Source organism: Leucoraja erinacea, chromosome 31 (assembly GCF_028641065.1).
Source record: "Leucoraja erinacea ecotype New England chromosome 31, Leri_hhj_1, whole genome shotgun sequence".
Taxonomy (NCBI): Eukaryota; Metazoa; Chordata; class Chondrichthyes; order Rajiformes; family Rajidae; genus Leucoraja; species Leucoraja erinaceus.
Window position 1 is genome coordinate 19986315 of NC_073407.1, and position 22344 is coordinate 20008658.

At 37.9% G+C, this 22344-nt stretch overlaps 1 protein-coding gene across 6 annotated transcripts in view; it reads left to right on the forward strand.

Moving 5' to 3' along the window:
• sptan1 (spectrin alpha, non-erythrocytic 1) overlaps positions 1-22344 on the forward strand; it is a 75490-nt gene that overhangs the window by 9468 nt on the left and 43678 nt on the right. For 4 of the 6 annotated variants that reach the window (XM_055660215.1, XM_055660214.1, XM_055660216.1 and 1 more), the window contains exons 4-24: positions 964-1089; positions 2952-3092; positions 3817-3963; positions 4812-4945; positions 5401-5545; positions 5988-6142; positions 6959-7094; positions 7632-7733; positions 8794-8931; positions 10220-10330; positions 10424-10501; positions 10915-11070; positions 11710-11914; positions 13815-13996; positions 15542-15785; positions 16722-16844; positions 18219-18436; positions 19030-19122; positions 19292-19426; positions 19922-20070; positions 22179-22238. In XM_055660215.1, the coding sequence (XP_055516190.1) occupies positions 964-1089; positions 2952-3092; positions 3817-3963; positions 4812-4945; positions 5401-5545; positions 5988-6142; positions 6959-7094; positions 7632-7733; positions 8794-8931; positions 10220-10330; positions 10424-10501; positions 10915-11070; positions 11710-11914; positions 13815-13996; positions 15542-15785; positions 16722-16844; positions 18219-18436; positions 19030-19122; positions 19292-19426; positions 19922-20070; positions 22179-22238 (2978 nt within the window). The remainder of the gene's footprint in view (positions 1-963; positions 1090-2951; positions 3093-3816; positions 3964-4811; positions 4946-5400; positions 5546-5987; positions 6143-6958; positions 7095-7631; positions 7734-8793; positions 8932-10219; positions 10331-10423; positions 10502-10914; positions 11071-11709; positions 11915-13814; positions 13997-15541; positions 15786-16721; positions 16845-18218; positions 18437-19029; positions 19123-19291; positions 19427-19921; positions 20071-22178; positions 22239-22344) is intronic. The other 2 variants (XM_055660217.1, XM_055660220.1) reach the window with 1 other exon arrangement.

Genomic DNA, 22344 nt, shown 5'->3' on the forward strand with positions numbered 1-22344 from the left:
GTGTTCCACAGGGGTCAGTGTTGGGTCTGCCACTTTTCAACTTTTCACGTTGTATATCAATGATTTGGCTGATGGAATTGATGACTTTGTGGCCAAGTTTGCAGATATTACGGAGATAGGTGGAAGGGCTGGTAGCGTAGAGAAACCAGGGAATCTGCAGAAGGGTTTGGGAGAATGGGCAAAGAATGGCAGATGGAATAGAGTGTTTGGTCATGAATTTTGGTAATGGGAATAAAGGCTTAGGGTTAGACTATTTTCTAAATGGGGAAAAGATTCAGAAATCGGAGATGCAAAGGGACTTGGGAGTGTTGGTGCAAGATTCCCCAAAGATTAATTTGGAAGTTGAATCAGTAGTAAGGAAGGCAAATGCAATGTTAACATTCATTTAGAGAGGATGAGAATATAAAAGCAGGAATGTAATGCTGAGACTTTATAAGCATTGGTCAGACTGCATTTAGAGTATTTTGAGCAGTTTTAGGCCCCATATCTGAGGAAGATGTGCTGGCATTGGAAAGAGTTCAGAGGAGGTTTACGAGAATGATCGCACTGATGAGCGTTTGATGGCTCTGGGACTACTCGCTGGGGTTTAGAAGGACAAAGGGGGATCACAATGAAACTTAGGGAAATTAAAAATACAGAAAAACAAACTTAAACATATTTGAGACACGGTAAAGTCAGACATGATTTTTGTTTCTAAACTTTCATTCCCTCAATGAAAAAAACTGTTGGGAGCTATTTCTAAATATGTTCTGCTGCAAAAACATGTATTTCACTATAATTGGAGTTGCAATACAAGTGCTTGCAATATCCTCAGTTTTATAACTTTTCGTAACACCTGCATAATGAAGATTGTCCTTGCAGGTAAAGATGCTGCTTGTGCCATACAATTATTGCCAAGCATGAGGTAATGCCATCACTAAAGGAAATAGGAAAATTATGGTGTTTTGTTTTTATCTTTGGCAGGGTAAGCTGCAGAAACATCAGGCATTCGAGGCTGAAGTGCAGGCTAATGCTACTGCCATCATCAAACTTGATGAATTTGGTAACAAGATGATTACAAATGAGCATTTTGCCACAGAAATTATTCGAGTAAGTGGGTTTTCTGTTGTATGGTTTCATGTTTTTGTATTGTTAATTAGAAATGTAATTTTTATTGTTAATCTTTAGTCTTTCACGCCCTACCGGACTACACAACGACCTATTGTAACCACAGTACACATTGGTACTCACATGGAAGTAGGTGCCCCTTGCTGTGTAGTGCAGTGCTTATGCTTTGAATTTCCTCTCTTGAGTTGAAAATGTAATTATTTTACTTTGACTTTATTATTGGCTGTCCTTTTAAAATTGTTAATATTGAATTTCTGATCTGAGCCTCGGTGTCACTTTGTAATTGGCTGAGAACATTTTAATAATAAAGTTGAATTGCCTCGTAGTACTATCCAAGCTTTGTTCATAAGTGAAACGTGCTGGTACTGCATCATTTTCAATATTGTGGTTCTCTTCAATCATCGTAGTTAACTAAATGCCTTTCTTTCAACTTTGAGGGTAGGAAGCAGTTTGTAGAGTATTTTCTGAATAAATAAAAGAGCAAAGCACATTATTTGTGATAACCCCATCTGTACAAGTAGAACGTTGCTTATCAATTTAAAACCATGTTATTCATGGTGGGGATAGTTGTATTGAAACTGCAAGCATAAGGAATGTTATCTTGCATTTGAAGTGTATTGACTCCTTTTGGCATCTTTGCATGTGTAAAATTACACTCAAACGATTAGTTTTGGTTTAAAATGGTTTACTTCATCTTTATAGTTTTAGCTTATCCAATCTAGTTGGGATCCACTTAAATTCACGACATTTCTCTTCTGCCTGTTGTATGGCTGCAAAATGGGGAAAAAACCTATTATGACTTTAAATTCTAGTTTTAATTTTTTTTTTAAAACCCAAACCGTTAACATTACTTTTTCTTCACTTCAAGTAATATTCACATTTTTTTTGTTTTCATGTGCTCCTGGTGGTATAGTCTAATGGTGTTTTAAAAAAAAATTGTATACTGTTCAAGGTTTTCCAAAAGAGTTTGCTGAGTGAAACAATCTTCTTTACAAATGGAAGCTCTGAGAGCCTTTTTAGACGAGAGGCTGTGAACATCTGTCTGTCTTATAAATGGGATCTCTTGCCACAATCAGCTTTTTTTGCTGAATATTACCCACAATTTTTTGTTGGTTATGATTCTGGTGGATTTTCATTTAAAGCCAGAAGGGGAGGCCAGTAATATATACTATCAATTGCAGTAATTTTCACCTTTTAAGCTTTGGGGAAAAAATTGTGATGAATGTATCATCACAATTCATCTAGTTTTGTGATTTTTATCATTCATACCCTATCATAAACTTTCTACTTCCCAAAATAAGAGCGAGCCCAATGCTTTCAGAGTGGCACAATTGGTCTACTGGTTTGAGCATTTTACATTGGTTAGACCATTTAATTTCCTGAAATTATATTTATGGTAAAATAGTAATACACGATTAACCAAAATGGGTGTCAAAGCTTCTTATTTGATCACCTTTATTTTTGAATGTGTGTGTGTGTGGCACTCATGAGAAAAATATAATACGAAGTTGAGAATATAATGTCCAGTTTGAAATCTGTAGTGTGGTTGCAGGAAGCCTTTGTTGTAATTTTATCAACAGAAACAGCTGTCAGAGGTTGTTTCCATGTTTTCTTCTGCTTCCTTTGAAAGAATGCTGTTGTAATAGAACTTGATCAATGTAAAGCTCTTGAAGGTAATCTACCACTACCTACCTATAAGAAGACAGCTGCAGTATTATGTGGGACACAATTTGTACAGAAACATTGTGATGTGATGGCATTCAGAAACCTAACACCATTTGTCTTCATTCTGTTTGCAAAAAAAAGCCGATTTTCTTTGATCAGTTTCGTTTCTGTCTTTCAAGACCCGACTGGAGGAGCTTCATCAACTATGGGCGCGCCTGCTGGAGAAAATGAGGGAGAAGGGGATTCGACTTCTGCAGACGCAGAAGCTGGTGCAGTATCAGCGAGAGTGTGATGATGTCATGGACTGGATCAATGATAAGGTCAGTAGTTTGTTTTAGTGATAAGAATTGGAATATCCAGTTGCACAGCAGGAGAAAACGTGCAGTTGAATTAGATTAAAAATGGCCTTTGAATAATCAATGAGATCATCATGTTCCATCATACACTGCAACGGCAGCTTCTCCATGTTAGAAAGATATGCCCGTACAAAAAGCTGCATGTTCTTAAATGGTCTTATTACCGATGGAGAGGTCAATAATTCATGTTAACCATTAAACCCCTGTGAGAGTCAGTAGATAGGAGAGTTTATAGCAATCAACGTTGGAAAAATAATATTCACCCAATCATGTCTCTGCTAACCTTTCGAATGAGCAGTTCATACCTCTATCACAAAAGCCTAGTCGTATTTGAAAGTGTGCTTTTGTTTATTAAAATGCAACATTGTGTACTTGAATAGTAATATCATCATTGCCCTGGAGTTTCACAAGTTTTATTTTGGGGGGGGGATCTAAGATCATTTCCACGTGGCACAACAGATAATCTGCCCGAAATGAAGTTCTGAGCCTAAATGTCTGGAAAGATGTTGTGGATTTTTTTAAATTGAGAAATAGGTCTTATTTTTAATTTGGTTCAAAGCCATTTGATGAATTTCCCTTTTTGTGGTGCATAATTTCATTGATTAACATGGATAAACTATTTTACATTGTACCTCGTTTCTTTGTATTTCAAAATCATACTTAAGCTAATTAAAGTTCCAACTTTTAGGAGGCTTTTGTCACATCAGAGGAAGTTGGCCAGGATTTGGAGCATGTGGAGGTTTTGCAGAAGAAATTTGAGGAATTCCAAACTGACCTTGCAGCTCACGAGGAGCGTGTTAATGAAGTTAATCAACTTGCTGGAAAACTGGAACAGGTTTGAGAAAGCTTTTTAAGTTAAGAATGGGTTAGCTATTTATCTATAGCTCTGTTCTGAAGCTAAATTTGCACTGCAATTCTGCATTAAATTGGGAATTGTTCGTCAGCAAGACAGAGTGGGCAGTTTGCACAGCAGATATAACACTGCTAAAATTGGGGTTATAATATTTTCAGAACATTTAGAAGGCCCCTGTCAGCGAGCTTATATGGGCTGTGATGTGGATGAGCATGCAGATACGTTTGTTATTTATGGGTGTGGTGAGGGGGAAATACCAGCTGCTGTTTTCTGAATTGCAACCAGGCAGCTGCAATTCAGGATCTAAGAAAACGGGATGTAGAAAAACACTGAATTCCAATTACCTGATTTTTGTGAAGCAATTGTTCATTCCCCAATATCTCTTGTATTCTTCCAAGAAATTCTTCAGAAGCTCATCTAATTTGCTTATATTTACTTGCCCATAAGGAGATACTACTTGTTCATGGGCAATGTTTTAATTGATATTCTTAATGCAACTATACACCCAATTGCACTGTTGCATTTGTGTAACAATATGAAATAATGTTTAATTTTATAATTGCATTTTGCCTCTTAATACATTTTCAAATTGATGGATTTAATAATATTAAATTTAATTGAAATCTCAAGGAAAATATCAGTTCAATTATCTGCAGCTAAATGTTTTTTTTATTCAACCTATCTCAATTCCTCTTTTAAAATTCTGCCTCATTACGTTTGGATGATAACATATATACTGCGTATTTTTCTGGTGCGTTCCCTTAGGAAAGTAATGTAAATACGTTAATTGTGGAGAGAAACCTGTTACTATCATCTTTCTCTTTCTGCAGGAGAATCATCCTGAGCTGACACTTATCACCCATCGTCAGGATGAGGTCAATGTTGCTTGGCAACGACTCAAAGGCCTGGTACTACAACGGCAAGGAAAACTTTTTGGAGCTGCAGAAGTACAGCGTTTTAATAGGTGAGACAACTGTTACAATCATGTCTGAGAAAATAATAAAAGCTTCCTGAATAGTGAGAAGGATATTCCGGATTCCAGTACTTGGTAATCTGCTTTGAGGAAACTGCATATGCCATATTTAATCCCAATCAGTTTAATTTTCAACGGATTATTGTTCCAAACTCTGCAGGAAGCTAAATAGTTCCTTTTTGCGGGGTTGGGGAATAAAAGCTTTGTAATTTAGCCTTTAATTGAGTGGTGTTTATGTGTTATTTTAAGTTGGATGCGAAATAAACAAGAACCCTCTTTTCAATACTTTAATTCTTTTGCAATATATGAAAAATAATTTTCACTAATATAATAATTTTCATGGTCAAAAAAACATTGAATGGAAGCAAAGAAGAGTTAGATAGTGTGTGTGTTAAATTAGTGTTGCAGTTTCAACTTCTGAATACATGCTTATTACAACATTATAGAGATGTGGATGAAACCATTAGTTGGATTAAAGAGAAAGAACAGCTAATGGCTTCGGATGATTTTGGACGTGATCTGGCCAGTGTGCAAACACTTCTTCGTAAGCATGAAGGCTTGGAGAGAGATCTAGCAGCTCTGGAGGATAAGGTAATCCTAGAAATTTGATGGCTAGAAATCTACAAATTATTTATGTGCTTTTAAAATGTAGTTTTTGTTTCTGTATGATAATTAAGTGCTATTAGCACTAAATAAATAATAGATTTTTAAATAAATTCATGTGCTTTAGTTACTGGAAAGAACTCAACTTGTTTATATGGGTGCCGAGGACCTATGGTGACTGATATCTGATGTTACCCTAATGTTACAGATTTAATAATACTATTTATTCATTCCTAGTGCTATAAGCGTCAGATTATAAATGAAAAAAATCATTCCATTTGGCATGGAGAACAGTTATTAAATTCTTAAATATTTAAAGTAATGAAAAGATAACTGCAGCTAAAATTGCAACTATTATTTGGCACATAATTCATTTCTCAAACATGAGATATATTATCATTGATATTAACTTTGTATTTTTGTTTTGCAGGTGAAGGCACTCACCTCTGAGGCAGATCGCCTGCAACAGTCACACCCACAGAACGCAGCCCAGATTCAGGTCAAACAAGAAGAGCTTATTCAAAATTGGGAGCGAATCCGCACCTTAGCAGCGCAAAGGCATACCCGTCTGGATGATTCATACAGGTAAAAGTGACAGTGAGAAGGCCAAATAGTTACACTGGGACCTCAAGAAAGTGGCAAGGGAATTTGCTTTCTATTTAACCAGTATTAGTATTCTAATACGGGGCATATCTTGCAAACCTTTTATTGATAGGACTTTCAAAATCTTTGTTTCATGTTGACTTGTCAAAGTGACATTTTGCCTTAAAGAAGCAATGAATTATTTTCTCTCATATGATTTAACAGAGCCGCATTGGCTCTGGTATGTTTACTGCTGAAACCCATTTGTATCCTAAACCTGAACATTTCAAAGTGCTCCAAGCTAGCCTCCCATCTTCCAGTCTTTGACTCATTCAAAGTTTTGTTGCTTTTAGCCAAGTCTACATCGTCACATTATTTTGTTTTTTCTATGTTGCCCAATATCGAGGTTTGTTCTTATGTTTTCACCTCCTTACTCAAATCTTGCCCTGACTTCTTGTCATTTTGTGAGCTACAATTCTGGTCTCCTTTTATCCCCACTCCTATTGTTAGCAGCTGCCCTCAGTAGCTGTGGAGCTCCTTCGTCTGGAACACATCGCTAAGTCCCTGCCCCTCATATTCTTTATAATCTTTTCAGTTTGCCTTGGTCTTTGTCTTCATATTTCCTTCCTTGCTTAGCTTGTGGCCTTTTCTTTGAATGGGAGTCTTGACTATTGGATTAAGCAGAATAATCACAAGACTTCAACAGCTACAGTGCTTGAAGTGTTTAATTATCTGGTTTTGTAGTAAAGTGTTCTGTGATGGCTGGAGAATTGTTCATGAAAGTGACCATAGTTTGAGACTATGTTAAATTTTTCCCAGGCTGCAACGTTTCCTAGCAGATTTCCGTGACCTGACAAGCTGGGTGACTGAAATGAAGGCGCTCATCAGTGCTGACGAATTGGCGAATGACGTGGCTGGAGCAGAGGCATTACTTGATAGACATCAGGAACATAAGGTGATTCTAGTCTTACACCATTCTAAGTGTGTAGGCTCACTTGTTAAGGGATGTGAATAGTCCACTAATTGCCTAGTCAAAATACTATTTAAAAAAAAATTACTATAAGCAGGAAATTGTTGAAGAAGCACATATAATCATACTAATTACCTTCTCTACTAATTTACACAGCATAAACACGCTTCTGCTATATTCAGGTACTCATTTTATGATGTGATTGTGATGCCTGATCGATTTTAATGGTTATATACTTGTTTATTCAAGTGTGAAACAGTCATGAATGGAGCTACTCCATTATACTCTGGTATTATTCATTAAGCTTGAAGATGAACAGGCTGTTTCCAACTTTGATATATCTAGATCAATCCAGATTTTGTTCCATTCACAAAATGCAGATGGAGAAATTCTGCACTGCTAAAGACATCACTGCCTAATTACAGATTAATATTATTGTAATAAACGAATAAAGCAGATTATAAAGATTTTAATGACCTGAACAGAAATTAATGTAACATTTACATATCTGATATTTTCCAGGGTGAAATTGATGCTCATGAAGACAGCTTCAAGACAACAGATGAAGCAGGACAAGCCTTGCTTGCTGGTGAGCACTACGCATCTGATGAGGTCCGAGAGAAGGTATGATACTCCTGTATTGAAGCTGTCAATATTTTTTGCTGTTAAGGAAATTGCAATGTTGCGAGTCGCATTTGCCCATGGCCTTATAAACCTTTCCTATCCATATACCTATTCAAATGTCTTATAAAAGTCATAATTGTATTCACGTCTCTCGCTTTCTCTGGCAGCTCTTTCCAGATATGGATACCTTCTGAATGGAAAATGTTGTCTCTGTTGTCCCTCATAAGACCCTCTCATCTCTCCCTAGGCATATGCCCTCTAATTGTATAATCCTCTTTCCTGGGTAAGAGACTCTGAGCATTCACTTTATTCATGCCCCTCCTGACTCCTCAATGAGGGATGAGAGTGATATTTCACAAAGGAACTGCAGATATTGGTTTACAAAAAAACACCAAGTGCTGGAGACACAAGGGTGTCAGATAATGTATGAGCAGGCATCTTGTACCTGTCAAGCTGTGCAAATTTATCCACCTTAATGTGCTATAAAACTGCTATTGTTTCCTTGTTGATAATATGTATCAGATATTAGACATCACACTTTCTATGCCTCCTGCTCTTTAGTAAAATCGGATGCGAAATATTAATGTAATATTTCCCTCATCTCTTGTGCCTTGGCACAAAGATGACCATGCTGATCTATAAAGCGAACAATTATTTCCCTAGCTCCCCGTTTATTCTTAATATACCTGTAGAATCTCTTGAGATTTTCCTTCACCTTGACTGCCAGCTCTGTTTCATGCCCTCTTTTTGCCCTCCTGGTTGCTTTCTTAAGTGTCCCACTATTCTAATAAAGGATTTGCTTGATCTCAACTGCCTAAATCTGACATGTGCCTCCTTTTTCTTCCTTGATCGCGTGCTTAAATCAGTCATATACTTCCTTTTTCCTGACCAGAGCCTCAACATCTTGTCAACCAGTTGGGATTGTACCTTTCTACATAATAGAAAATTGGATTTTTGGATATCTAAAATTTGTCTATTTCTGGTAATTCAAATAATCATAGGTGTATATAATTTTTCTGTTTGAATCTAATGATTGTAAATGTCTTGATTTATTTCTTAGCTGGGAATTCTTGCTGAGGAGAAAGTTTCTCTTCTCGACCTGTGGGAGCTCCGTAGACACCAATACGAGCAATGCATGGATCTGCAGCTCTTCTACCGTGACACTGAGCAGGTGGATAACTGGATGAGCAAACAGGAGGTAAGTTAATTTCCATTACTTTCCTTTTTAATTATTTTACCGTTCACCTATGCCTCTAGTTATCATAAAATTATTTTATTTTACCCCAGTTGCCTCTGCCATGGCCTAGCATAATTTAATTCTGCAATATTAAATCTGTCTTCAACTGAACTCTTCAGTCCCCTGGTCCTATCACTACTTGTACTTTGGTGGTCAAAATTGTACTGTGCACTCCGACATAATATGTTTCTATTATGCACAGTATATACCTGCCCTTGTATTCTGTGCCTTGTCTACTTGACCTGCTATTTTTGGGACTATGTAGTCATGCACTTGCTGCTCTCTCTTCAATTGCACTTTACTATTCCAGCACTTTGCATTAGCTTGCCGTGCTGGCTCTTCCCAAATGCATCAGTCTGCATTTCTCTGGATTTAACTCATTTTGCCACTTTAACCAATCCATTGGTATGCTCTTTAAAACCTATTATGGCAGTAGATGTGTTTTAACCTTAATAGGTCCTTTACCTTTCTGTATTTATAAAAGCTCTTGGTGATATCCTTTTATTTTGCATACAATGATTTTTTTTTCATGCATCTACTTTGCTTTCAAAATTTATTTAAAATCGTTCCTGCACTTTCTGCAGTCTGGAGTATAGAAGGTATTGCCTTGTTTGTATCTTAAACCTTGTTGGACCCCTTTCTGTTATGCTTATTGGTGCGGAGGAAGTCTAGAAATGGGGGTTCGAAACATTTTTCATTGATTCATCCGTTTTTAGTTTATTAGAACAAATTTGCTTGAACTGTCTCCATCCTGAAATCCTCTCATTCTGCTGGCTCAGTTTACATTTACTGAGGTCTGGGAATGGAATTTCACATTGACAGCTGTATATTGAATGAGAGGTTGAAAGATGTGGTCTTCAACTGCAAATTACAGATTAGATTGTAGGGTAATGAATGGCTGGCGAGCTTTCATGTACGTTTTCAGCACTAGAACATTGGAGAAAACGTACAGTATTTATCATTAGGTGCAAGTTTATGCTAAAATCATTCACCCTTTTTATACATAGTCATCTCAAACCTTAGCTAATCATATTTCATAAATGTGGTTTTGCTGAACAAAATCCATCGTTATATCAAAATAATTAAAATATTGATTGTAAATTTTGTCTACTGATGTCTTCTAATGCTGCCTCAAGCAATAATTTTGGAATACTAAGCTCTCTCTTAAGATTTCAGGAGGTGGCAACAAATATGGAGATTTAGTTTCTGGTGGAAACAAATATATTTTTTAACTTTTGATCTTATGTAGGCTTTCTTGTTGAATGAAGATTTGGGAGATTCACTTGATAGTGTAGAAGCACTCCTGAAAAAGCATGAAGATTTTGAGAAGTCCCTTGGTGCTCAAGAAGAGAAAATTACGGTAGGATTGGCAAAATTCTTCCAGTTCATGATATTTTTTGTTATGTGTTTTGATCTTTACTATTTGTAACTATACCATTTTTTTCCCAATCAGGCATTGGAAGAATTTGCTACCAAGTTGATTCAGAGTGATCACTACGCTAAGGAAGATGTTGCAGCTCGTCGTGATGCGGTAACTTTGTGTTGCTTTATCTTTTAAATGTCCATGAAATATTTTTTTCATTTCAGAGATTTTTATATTGTGTAATTGTTTAATGAATAGATAGTTTTAAATTGTTTCCATTTACCTACTACAGATACTTAATGCACGAGAAAGTGATCTCTTCCCATTAGGATAGGCTTATCTTATCAACTAATTGTCACAGAAGTGGGCATTGTACCCTTGTGCTGCCTCAGTAAAAGAATGGACCAATTAGTTGCACTCAATTCATTTTTGCCATTGCTCAGCATTTAATTTACTACTTTGAATATACACTATTCTTTTGAAAGTTGCTGATGAATCGACCTCTATCATCCCTTCTGACAATACATTTCAGATTTTTAACAACTTGCTGAGTTTCTCATCTTACTGATTTTTGTTTATAGCTGCTGAGCCGTAGGAATGCTCTCCATGAGCGTGCCATGTATCGGCGTGTGGTGTTGGAGAACTCCTTCAGTCTGCAGCAGTTTTTCCGTGACTCGGATGAGTTGAAGAGTTGGATAAATGAAAAGATGAAAACTGCCACCGATGAAGCTCATAAGGTGAGATTGTGCAGTGGTGTAACGCTACTGGTATACAAATTGTGTTGATCAAAATTTATATCTGGATATTTAATGTCTCCTGCATTGAGAAGTCATGCTCTCTGGAGCATCTTAACTTCAATGGATCTTAAAACAGTTTGTATCTAGTTACTTAAGGGTGGTGCAGCTGGTCAAACTGCTGCCTTACAATACCAGGGACCCAGATTTGATCCTCACCTCGGCCGTTATCTGTGTGAAGTTTGCAAGTTCTCCTTTTGACTGTGTGGGTTTGCTCTGGGTGCTCTGGTTTTCTTCCACATCCAAAAGATGTGGGTTTATAGATTAATTGGCCACTATAAAATTACCCTTAATATGTAGGGTGTGGACGAGAGAGTGGAATAACAGAACAAGTGTGAAAGGGTGATTGATGGTCTGAGTGGTATCAGTGGGCATAAGGGCCTGTTTCCATAGTGTATCTAAACTCAAACTAAAGCAAACTATTCTATTTAAATAGATTTTATTCTAAAATTCCTAACCACAATTGGGATTTTTAATGTTTAGGATTAGTTTTAAATAGTGAATTGTTCACCTGGGATTTATTGTCTTCAATGCAGCAATATTTTGAAGCATTTCTTTGTCTTTGTAAATTCTTGGATGTAGGATCCTTCCAATTTGCAAGGAAAGGTTCAAAAACACCAGGCTTTTGAGGCCGAACTTTCAGCCAACCAGAGCCGCATTGACACTCTGCAGAAAGCTGGCCAGGAACTGATTGATGCTAACCACTACGCCTCAGATGAAGTGTCTGCTCGGATGAATGAAGTCATCTCCCTGTGGAAAAGGCTGCTCGAGGCCACAGAAATGAAAGGTCAGGAAACAACAGATGTTTTGTATAGATCATATGATGGTCTTGCCAAGAGCAGCCCTGCTGCTAAACCCAGAAAAATATACTTCGTTGAAAATATTAACAATGGTACAATGGACGTTTGTTGTTCTCGTACACCACCTGCTAGTGCCCACTTTGTGCGAGTCTGGGCAGTGGATAATGCTGCACTCTCTTGTTATCCAGTATTTTACAATCATTCAGACTTTTCCAAAGAGGTAATTAAATGGTGATCAAAAGTCTGAACACACAGGTTTTTCCTCCTTCCACTCTTTTTTTTGTTTTCCAGTTCAGTCTGTGACACGGCCTCCCATTCAATAATGACTAAGAACTATTATAGCACAGATGCCACTTGAACGGTTTGCTATTGAAACCAGAATTGGCAATATTATCCATTCTAAGGAATAAGGTTTTATTCTGCAGGAAGAAATCAGTACACTGTTTGGGTATGCTTGTAAATGGCAAATAGAATTGAATCTGGAGAAATTCGAGGTGGGCGGGATTGGGGAAACCAGTTGATTGGGAGACCTTGTAATGAAAGAACGGGAAAGGGTGGGGGGGTTTAAGAATACATGCCCATTGATCTGAGACTGTTTGATAAAATATTATGAAGCCATATGGGGAGACATGGCCAAGGTGTAGAACTGAACAACGTGGCACAACTGTATAAATAGCTTGTTAGGCTACAGCAAGTACAATTCTGGATAGCAGATGAAGGATGTGTTCGTGGAATAAATTGGAAGATGCTTATCTGAGTAGTGGAATTACAGATAAGAGGAGAGATCAACTTGGGCTGCAGCAATTTTAACGGGGGAAGGGGGAATTTAAAACATCATGTAGAGAGGTCGTTCTGGAACTATCTGCCAGCAAGGGGATGAAAGTAGACACCCTGCCACATTGAAAAGGTATCTAGATAGGCATGAAGAGCCTTGACTCAAGACTAATATTTGTAGAGTGGGAGTAATTATAAAAACCCTAGTTTGTGTGGACATTGAAACTGGTTCCTCTGATATAAACATCTGTGAAATATCCATGTTCAGTTATGTTTGCTTGTCGTGCCTTTGGCTCTTGAACTGTCTTGATTACAAATTATTTTCCAACTGTTTTGATGTAGGTATGTGATGGGACTTTTTTTGAAAACCTCCAACCTTAATTAATAATATAGTTACTTAAAGGGAAGGTTTTTTGGTTTAAGCTTGACCTACTTACTGAGACGTAGGTAAGCCTGCAATCAGCAGTGAGGCATCTCAAAGCTGCTTGCTTTCACCTATTATACCACTGATTATCTTCTCTGCTGGCTCAGTCTTGCTGGTGGGACAGGATGTAACCAGGGGTGGTGACTTGTGATGGAGAAGTCTGTCTATAAATAATGGTTCTGTGAATATGACTGTTAGGTGTTGCTTAGGCAGCTTTTGGAACCGCTTTCCTAATCTCAATATCAGTCCTCAGATTTTACAGGATTAACTGAGCAAGAATTACTTTGCATTATCTGCGCTTGGTGCCTCGGTTAATGACACTGAATTATCTGCCAAATGTTTTTTCGTATTTTAAGATATTTGCTATGATGCAACTGAGTGACTTGGTCAGATCATTTCAGAGGGTTGTCATCCTGTGCTGGTCATGAAGGCTAGACTGGGTAGGGGTGACTGATTCCCTCCCATGAAAGATATTAGTGAACCTGAGGGCTTGTTGACAATCCAATAATTTTGAGATTGTCACTCCAGTTAATAATTTGAATTTAGTTCCACTGCTGTCTCGGTCATTATCTGGGGTCTTTGGTTTACTAATTTGGTTCTGCCATCATTATGTTAGAGGAAGGATGGGAGAATATTATTGGGAGTGAAGTTGAGTCGGTAATGTAGCCTTTGTTTTTGTTTACATACAGGGATTAAACTACGTGAAGCCAACCAGCAGCAACAATTTAACCGGAATGTGGAAGACATTGAACTATGGTTGTATGAAGTTGAAGGTCACCTTTCTTCAGATGATTATGGAAAGGATCTGACCAGCGTGCAGAACCTGCAGAAAAAACACGCACTGCTGGAGGCTGATATTGCAGCACACCAGGTATAGACATTTTTAAAGTGCTGAACTTGCAGTTCTTCAAGTGCTGAGCTTGAAGGCCTGAATTTCCTGCAAGGGTTATAGTTACAGGGGAACACTGTTCTCTATCCAGATGCTCAATGTTCAAATTTAAGTATCAAATCTTGAATTTATTTCTCCTTGACATACTTGTACGTATCGATAAACATCAGTTGGAAATGGGAATGATGGCTAATTGTATTTACAACTTTGATCTGTTGTTTACAGCATCCCAACTGATTCAAGGCCAAAACCAGTTAATTGATTGAAATCAGACGTGTAACCTAGGACTTTCCTGGTCTCTGTGATTCATCTAGTTACTGAGCTAAAGGAACTTTAGTGAAGGACTATAAAGGCCTCAATAAAGAAAGGAAAAGTAGGCTGGTGATTAACATTAAAACCAGATGGTCCTCCATAGAAAGGAAAATAAAAGCTTAATGTAGGTCTGTATGTTGCTTCCTCCTCCTGCAGTCTCTTGGGATAATTAACTTTGACTATTGGGTCTCATTGATATAGAATTATAGAGCCACACCCTTTCACAACATTAATGTATCAGATTTCATAAGAGAATTGGTAGTTCAATATCTGCCAATCCTGGCTGCGAGATTGGATTCTGATTGTTTCTTTTCCTCTCTGCATGTCATTTTCTTTAGGGATTTGTCTCCACCCAGTAATGCGTTGTTTTAGTTGAACGGCACTGTGCTGTTCAATAAAATGCTGCGTGGAAATAATGTTTACTTAAATAAGACTCTGCCATAAATATTTAGCAGATATAAACTAGTTTCCAGCTGCTTTTAAAAGTGAATCACATTATCCCCATGGAAGCAAATAACACCAATCAAAATGGTGAACTTAAGTCTATAAGAAATAGATGTGGGCGTAGGCCATTTGGCCTCTCGTTCTTGTTCCACCTTAAACAAGACTATGGTAGATTTTTCATATTGGACTCTTTCCTGCATTATACTGCTGTTGTTGATGAGAACAACCAAAATTTGTGATGGTTTTAGTTTGTTATCCAAAACATTAGGTGGGATCATTTTACAGGAAAATAATTTTCATTAAGACATGGTTATAAACATTTGGCTTGGCTAATGTTTAGGATTTTATTTAGTTAGCTGAGCCAGGAGTGACAGTAAAAAGTTAAGATGCCACCACCGGCCTTGTTTAGTCGTCATCATCGTTGAAAACGTCAATGGGCAGGGTGCCTTACAATGCTATGTACGACAGCGATTGCAACTTCTACTGAAGTATGGATGGCCGTTGGCTCGCTAGGAGCTCATCCTCCCTTTGACAGGTCTTGTTTTGGGTCCTGTCGAGGTCCACAGCCCCCTCCTCACCTGGCAAACCAGGTGGGGAAGACGATTTAGTCGCCGACCATGGAGCATGTAGCACGGGATTACATGGTACCCGTGGCGGGGGTGCGGGGAACTTAGTAATACCACTCATTAATCTTTTCTACAAATACTTTCATTGTAGATGGTGCTTAATGCAAGAATAAAACCAATTTTATTTGCTTTGTTTTGCTTGAAGGACCGTATTGATGGGATTAATATCCAAGCCCGGCAGTTCCAGGAAGCAGGACATTTTGATGCCGATAACATCAAGAAAAAGCAAGAAACTTTAGTTAGTCGTTATGAGGCATTGAAAGACCCAATGGTGTCCCGAAAACAGAAACTTGCTGATTCTCTCCGACTTCAACAACTTTTCCGTGATATTGAAGATGAAGAAACATGGATTCGAGAAAAGGAGCCCATTGCTGCTTCCACAAATAGAGGTTAGGCTGATTTGGCATGTTACAGAATGTTGGCATACTTATTTCCTCTGTGAATATGATCGTTCAAAACAGAAAGAGGAGTTTCAGGAAACATACACAGAACTGCAGATGCTGGTATTCGGCCTTCTGAGCCAATTTCCTCCCATCAATTAGATCTTTCTATTAATTGAACACCACCCATGTCAAGACGTGTTTGAATCGCACAATGCAGACTGGGAGCATAAGTAACACATCTGAAATTTAAAAAATGTCTAGTAACAATAAGCAGATTGACATTAAATAAAACATCTGGCTCAACATTGTCCTTTAGGGAAGGGTGGTGGCTTTCTAACTGGATGTAAGTGATTGCAGATGCACTGTGATTGACCCTTAACTGCCTCTTCGGGTCAGTGGCCATTGGGAATGAGTAATAAATGCCTGTATTGCTCGCGATGTTCACATCTTGTGAACAAATACTTTTTAATAAATCTTTGCGGTGTTAATTTTGATCTTATATGTAGACCTAAATAACATTGTGATGCACTCTTTTGGTTCCTTGCAAGCATGCCTAATATGCCATGTTGTCTTGCCTAATCCTGGCCTTGGTGCTTCTGAATTAAAAAAGGTTTGTATCTAAGATGGTAGTAACCTCCTGCCACCTAAGATGGTAGTAACCTCATCCCACCTCCTCTTCCAAGGCCACCACCACCATTGGAGGTAATTATGTTTTGGCATTGACTAGATTAACCTGGTCTTATTAGCCTATGTCTCGAGGCTGTCCTTGGAAAGATTTGAAGATTTCCTCTGCCAATGAGACTGCTTGCTTCAAATGTTGGAACCTTGCATGCGTTTAGATAGCTTTACAAACATTAGACGATAAAACTTGCTGTTTATAGATTTTAACAAGCATTCTTTGAGAGGATGATTGATGCTCAGATTTTAAACCCTGTGTTTCAGGAAAGGATTTGATTGGCGTACAGAACTTGCTTAAAAAGCACCAGGCGCTCCAGGCTGAGATTTCTGGTCATGAACCACGTATTAAAGCAGTGGCTCAGAAAGGCCAAGCCATGATTGAAGACGGTAGGTGTTGTTAAAAGCATAACAATTCTGTCATTGCTTTTTATGTGCAGGTTTGGTGACAATAAATTTGTGGAAGTCCAAGAATGCTGATTTTAATCTCCTGATTCTGCAGATGATACAATTAACTTGAATTGTGCATATTTATAAAATGGCAGTATGATGGATTCAAGTTGTGCTCTGGCGGGGAGGGGGGTTTAAGATAATGAAGAGCCAGTGTGGCTTTCTATCTCATTCCTTCTCTCCAGAGATGCTGCCTGTCCCGCCCACTGAGTTGCTCCAGCATTTTGTATCTACCTTGGCTTTCTATCTCATTGGTGCACTTTACACCCAAGTCTATTCCAGTATCAAGGGCAACATGATAATGCCGCTGTTGGTGTTGCTGCTTCACTGCTCTTAGGATCTGGGTTCAGCCATGGCCTGGGGTGCTGACATATGCATTTGTATGTTATCCCCATACTATGGTTTCTTCCCACATCTCGTTCTGTAAATATCCCTTGGGAAGTTGGCTAAAACAACTAAAGGGCTGGACATGCTAAGGATAAAGTTTATTCAGATCTATCGAGAAGTGAGAAGGGGAAATGGACTGATGTGATAGGACAGTTTGTAACTGGCAATGCTAAATTACGTCCTATGTGGAGTAAAGTAGGAAAGATCCTTAAATAAAAGCTTCCTTTTTCTAAAGAGGTGTTTCACACACTTAGAAGTAAAGTGAAGGCAAAATTGAGGTGGAAAATGTGGAAAAGGAAGGTGTGATATATGGAAGTGACACGTCATTTAAATGTCAGGAGGGAAGAATGTGAAACAAAGGAATGCAACGTAGCATTTTTTAAAGAGCTACTGGTAATTATGTCCATGGCAAAGGGAAAATGAATGGCTCCTGATATGCCCATTTTAGGGATTAAAAATACTAAATAGAATTACTTTATTCAAGCTTGTTAAAAATGACAATTTGCTGTTGAATCCAAGCCTGTGGAAACCTCAATGGTGTTGCCGCCAAAATTGGAGAATGCTCCAGACTACATCCATTCTATATTGTGCTATATATTATGGATTTGCTCTTTATGCCAATACTCATATTTTAATTAGTGGGTGTATAACTGAACAAGGAAAAGAAAAATGGATTGAATACAAGTTATGAGATTCCTTAGTTACAAGAGTGCCATGTTTAGAGAATTGAGTTATCTTGAGTGCCAACCTCAACGTGTTCTTGATGTTTTCTCTTTATATTGTCCGTAGTGAAAGTTGTTCAGGACAAGGTAAAGATGGTAAATGAGATGAGATTCACATGAGGGACAGGCAATTTAAATCCAAGTTGGCACACCAAAGATGAGAGTGATTTTTCATTTCAACAAAATCTATTTAATTTTTTTTCAGGTCACTTTGCGAGTGAAGAGGTAAACACCAAGCTAAATGACCTGAATCAAAAATGGGATTCCTTGAAAGCCAAGGCTGCACAGAGGCGTCAGGATTTGGAAGATTCGCTACAGGCTCAGCAATACTTTGCTGATGCTAATGAAGCAGAGTCTTGGATGAGGGAGAAAGAACCAGTTGTTGGCAGCATCGACTATGGAAAAGATGAAGATTCTGCTGAGGTATGGTTCTTTGTTTCTGCAAATATAGTTTACTATGCAAGCTCCGTAGGTCATTGGAGCTGGGAAGCATGGAGTGGAATATATGCTGTTTGCAGGATGGAAAGGGGCTCTGCTTGAAGAAATGGGAAATTAAAAGTGGAAGAGATAACTTATCCATAAACACTAGGTTTACACTATCATCCAAAATCAAAATTGTGCCTGCTGAAATTTACTTCCAAGGAGATTAGTGCTTCACTCAGATGAAGTTGTGCTTGACACTTGATGCAGGTTCAGATAGCATTACGTTGAATCTGAAACTTATTAACCAAATGGCACAGGATGCCTCAAAAATTCTGGATACAGATCGGGAATAGGGAATCTGTCCATTCTTTACTTCGTAACTGAGTTGACACCTTTTTGAGCCCTTCACATTGCCCTCTGCATAGAGGAGCTAATGTTGTATTTGAGAATTAGACTTTGAAGTTTTGTGAATGCCTCATTCCATTGCTGGATAAAGTGGGTGAATGTCATCCTCTGACTTTATGCTGTTTGTTGCAGTTGTTCATGCACTGAATTTTATTTGATGGTACAATAAAAATCAACATTTTTTCCAGGCCTTATTGAAGAAGCATGAAGCTCTGATGTCTGATCTAATTGCATATGGAAGCAGCATTCAAGCATTGAAGGAACAGGCTCAAGGCTGTCGTGTAAGGAATCCTAAACTTATAACCACGTTGACAAATTTTCTATACTGAAACTATAATTTAAAAAAATTGGTGAAGCTTACAACTTTTAGCCATTAATTTACTTCAGTTGTAAATAAATATGTGCCTGGTGGTTGATTTAACGGGTCTCTAATTACTCCTGTCTTTTCAGCAACAAGTAGCTCCCTCAGATGATGAAACTGGGAAAGAACTGGTTCTGGCACTGTATGATTACCAGGAGAAGAGTCCTCGTGAAGTAACCATGAAAAAGGGTGATATTCTTACCCTGCTAAACAGTACTAATAAGGTAATATAATGCCAGGACAGATTGTGAAGGCGTAAAAAATGTGTGCTGGTTTTTTGTTTTGCTTATGTTAGTGCCGTAAGTCATTTTAATTTCTTCATCTTTAATTATCTAGGGAGTATGCTTCTGTTTTCTGTGTGAAACATTTCATTGCATTATCAGTTGATATTGGATAGAACATAGAAAATAATATCTATTTTGTCTTTGGAAATGTAGCTCATTGGTCAGTTACAGTGGATACAGTTCTTTAGACATGCAGTTGTAGAAAGAAAAACAAAACACATGGAACAGTCGTGGATTTTTCACATTATTTTGTAATAAATGCGGGTCGTCTTTATTCTGATATGCGAGCACATCAAAGACCATATGGGTAATGCTATGTCTGTCATATCCAAGTTAGGCAAGGTCTATCAAAGGTAGTTTATCTAATAATAATTTCCTTTGACTTGTGTGCATTTATGTGCACTGTTGATATATTTCTTTGATTTTATTCTGAAGGATTGGTGGAAAGTGGAAGTGAATGATCGTCAGGGATTTGTTCCTGCTGCCTACGTTAAGAAATTGGACCCGGCGCAGAGTGCATCACGTGAGAATTTACTGGAGGATTCAAGTAGCATTGCAATACGTCAGGAACAGATAGAAAACCAGTAAGTAACTAAATTTGCTAATGTATCACCAGGCAAAGAATTTTGCAGAAGTATTAATTCATTAAAGAGCACTATGCATTTTTAGTGGTTAGATTCAGTATTTCCATTTTGTGTTGGATGACACCCCAGACCTTTGTTAATAGCGATCTTGTTTTTTTTTCCTTCAGGGGATAATTGGTTGAGAATGGCAAATTTTGAGTGCTGGGGCTAGTATGAAAATTGTGCAGGACCTTGGGGAAAGAGCAGAAGAATGGTACTTATGGAATGTGTTGCACTTTGAGAGGTCGATTGTAAGGGTAAAGTAAAGAGTTAATAGCAAGATCATTAACAGCATTGATGTACAGAGGGATCCTGGAGTCCTAAGTCCATGGCTCTCTGAAAGTTACAACACAAGTAGATAGTGGTAAAGACAGTGTATGCTTGCCTTAATCAGTTGGGGGCATATAGTTAGTTAGGGAGTCATGCAGCTTTATAAAACTTTGGTTCGGCCAAAGTATTATGTGCAGTTCTGCTCACCACATTACACCACATAATGCTGCCTGGTTTAGAGGGCATTAGCTTTAAGGAGGGATTGGGCAAACTTGGATTGTTTTCTCTGGAGTGTCGGAGGTTGGGTGAATACCTGATAAAAGCATTAAAAAAATTATGAGAGGCTTAGCCGGGATAGACTGTCACAACCGTTTTCTCCTGCTGCCAATATCAAAGATGTGAGGGATAGCTTTAAAGTCAGAAGGGGAATATTCTTTTTTTTTTTTTTTTTTTTTTTTTTTTTTTTTTAATTTTATTTTTATTAGAAGTACGGTAAATTACAATCCTACACAACACATATATCTTAATACATTTTTTGTACCGCTTCATTTTTTTTTTTGAGCTTTAAGAAAAAGGTAGAAGTAAGGAAAGTAAAGAAAGTGCAAGAGAGTCGTGCAGTGCAAGAGTGTTGGGAAAAGAAAGCCCCTTAAGAAAGAAGTTAGAGAAGGAAGTAAAGTGAGAAAATAGACCCTAGAAAGGAAAGAGAGAAAATAGAAACAATCGCTCTATTATAACATTAAACTCTGCAGAAAGGGGACTACCAACCAAGTCTGTTTTTGTTATTTTACCTCCCGTTACCAGGTCCTGATACCACTTATTTATATATTTGTTTTTTTTTTTAATTACTATTGCACCTCATACTTGTAATAGGTCCAGAAACATAGACCACGTCTTTTGGAAAGAAGGGGAATATTCAAAGGAGATAATCAGTGCAAGTGCTTTGCATAATGCGTGCCTGGAACATATGCCTGGCAGTGGAGGCATATATGATAATGGCATTTAAAAGGTGTTTAGATCAGCACTTGGATATGGAGGGATGTGAATCACATGCAGGAGGAGGAGTTTAATTTGATATCATCAGCACATACATTGTGGGCCAAGATGCTTGTTCCTGCGTTCTATGTAAAGGCATGGCTCTTTAAAAAAAAATGTTGAGCTAAATGGTCCCATTTGGTGCTGGATTGATTAAAACATTTTTCTTTTTCCTTCAATCTTTTCCTTTTCTTCCCGACTTCGATAAATTACAATAATAATAAGAGTGAAAGGATGGACTAATATTCAATAAATAAGTCTATTTGACAAGTGTAGGCCTATACAGAAATCTGGTTCATGGACAAAGGGCTGATGTCTCATCTTGTGCTGTAAAGGTACTGATTTCTGTGCACATATTCTGATTGCATTGATTTCTAACTTTCACTTCTGCACAATATATTTATGGCTTTCCCAGTATGCAGGCTAAACATAGTTGGTTAATTTGACAGTGTCTGGCAACTGGTAATAATTTAGCAGTTTGGAGTGAGGTAAATTATTAATTCTCGACGCAATTTGCACGAGTCTTTAATGGTTTCTTTACAGATTCCTGAAGGAGAACTGTTTTTACCAGCCAGTTCAGTTGCTTGTGGCTCATCAAACCTCAGTCATCATCTATTGCTGTCTGCTGCACCCATTGATCCAGAGTCTTTCCTTGATCCTTACTGATCCTTACCATGTACTACTAATTTTCCTTTCTTCAACAGCTGCTTTTAATTCATTAATCCACTAATGATGCATGCTGTACTCTGCTCCCTTTGTCTGTCCAGGGCTCTGCTAGCTAAGGAGGTTGGCAGCGTTGTGCTCCGTATGAAGCAGGTGGAAGAATTGTGAGTAGGCTTGGCTGATCCTCACTAGATGTGATCTGTGCATTTCCATTCACTATTGGACTGCATTTTTACAAGTGTTTATGGACACTGGATGAATCTTTTTTTA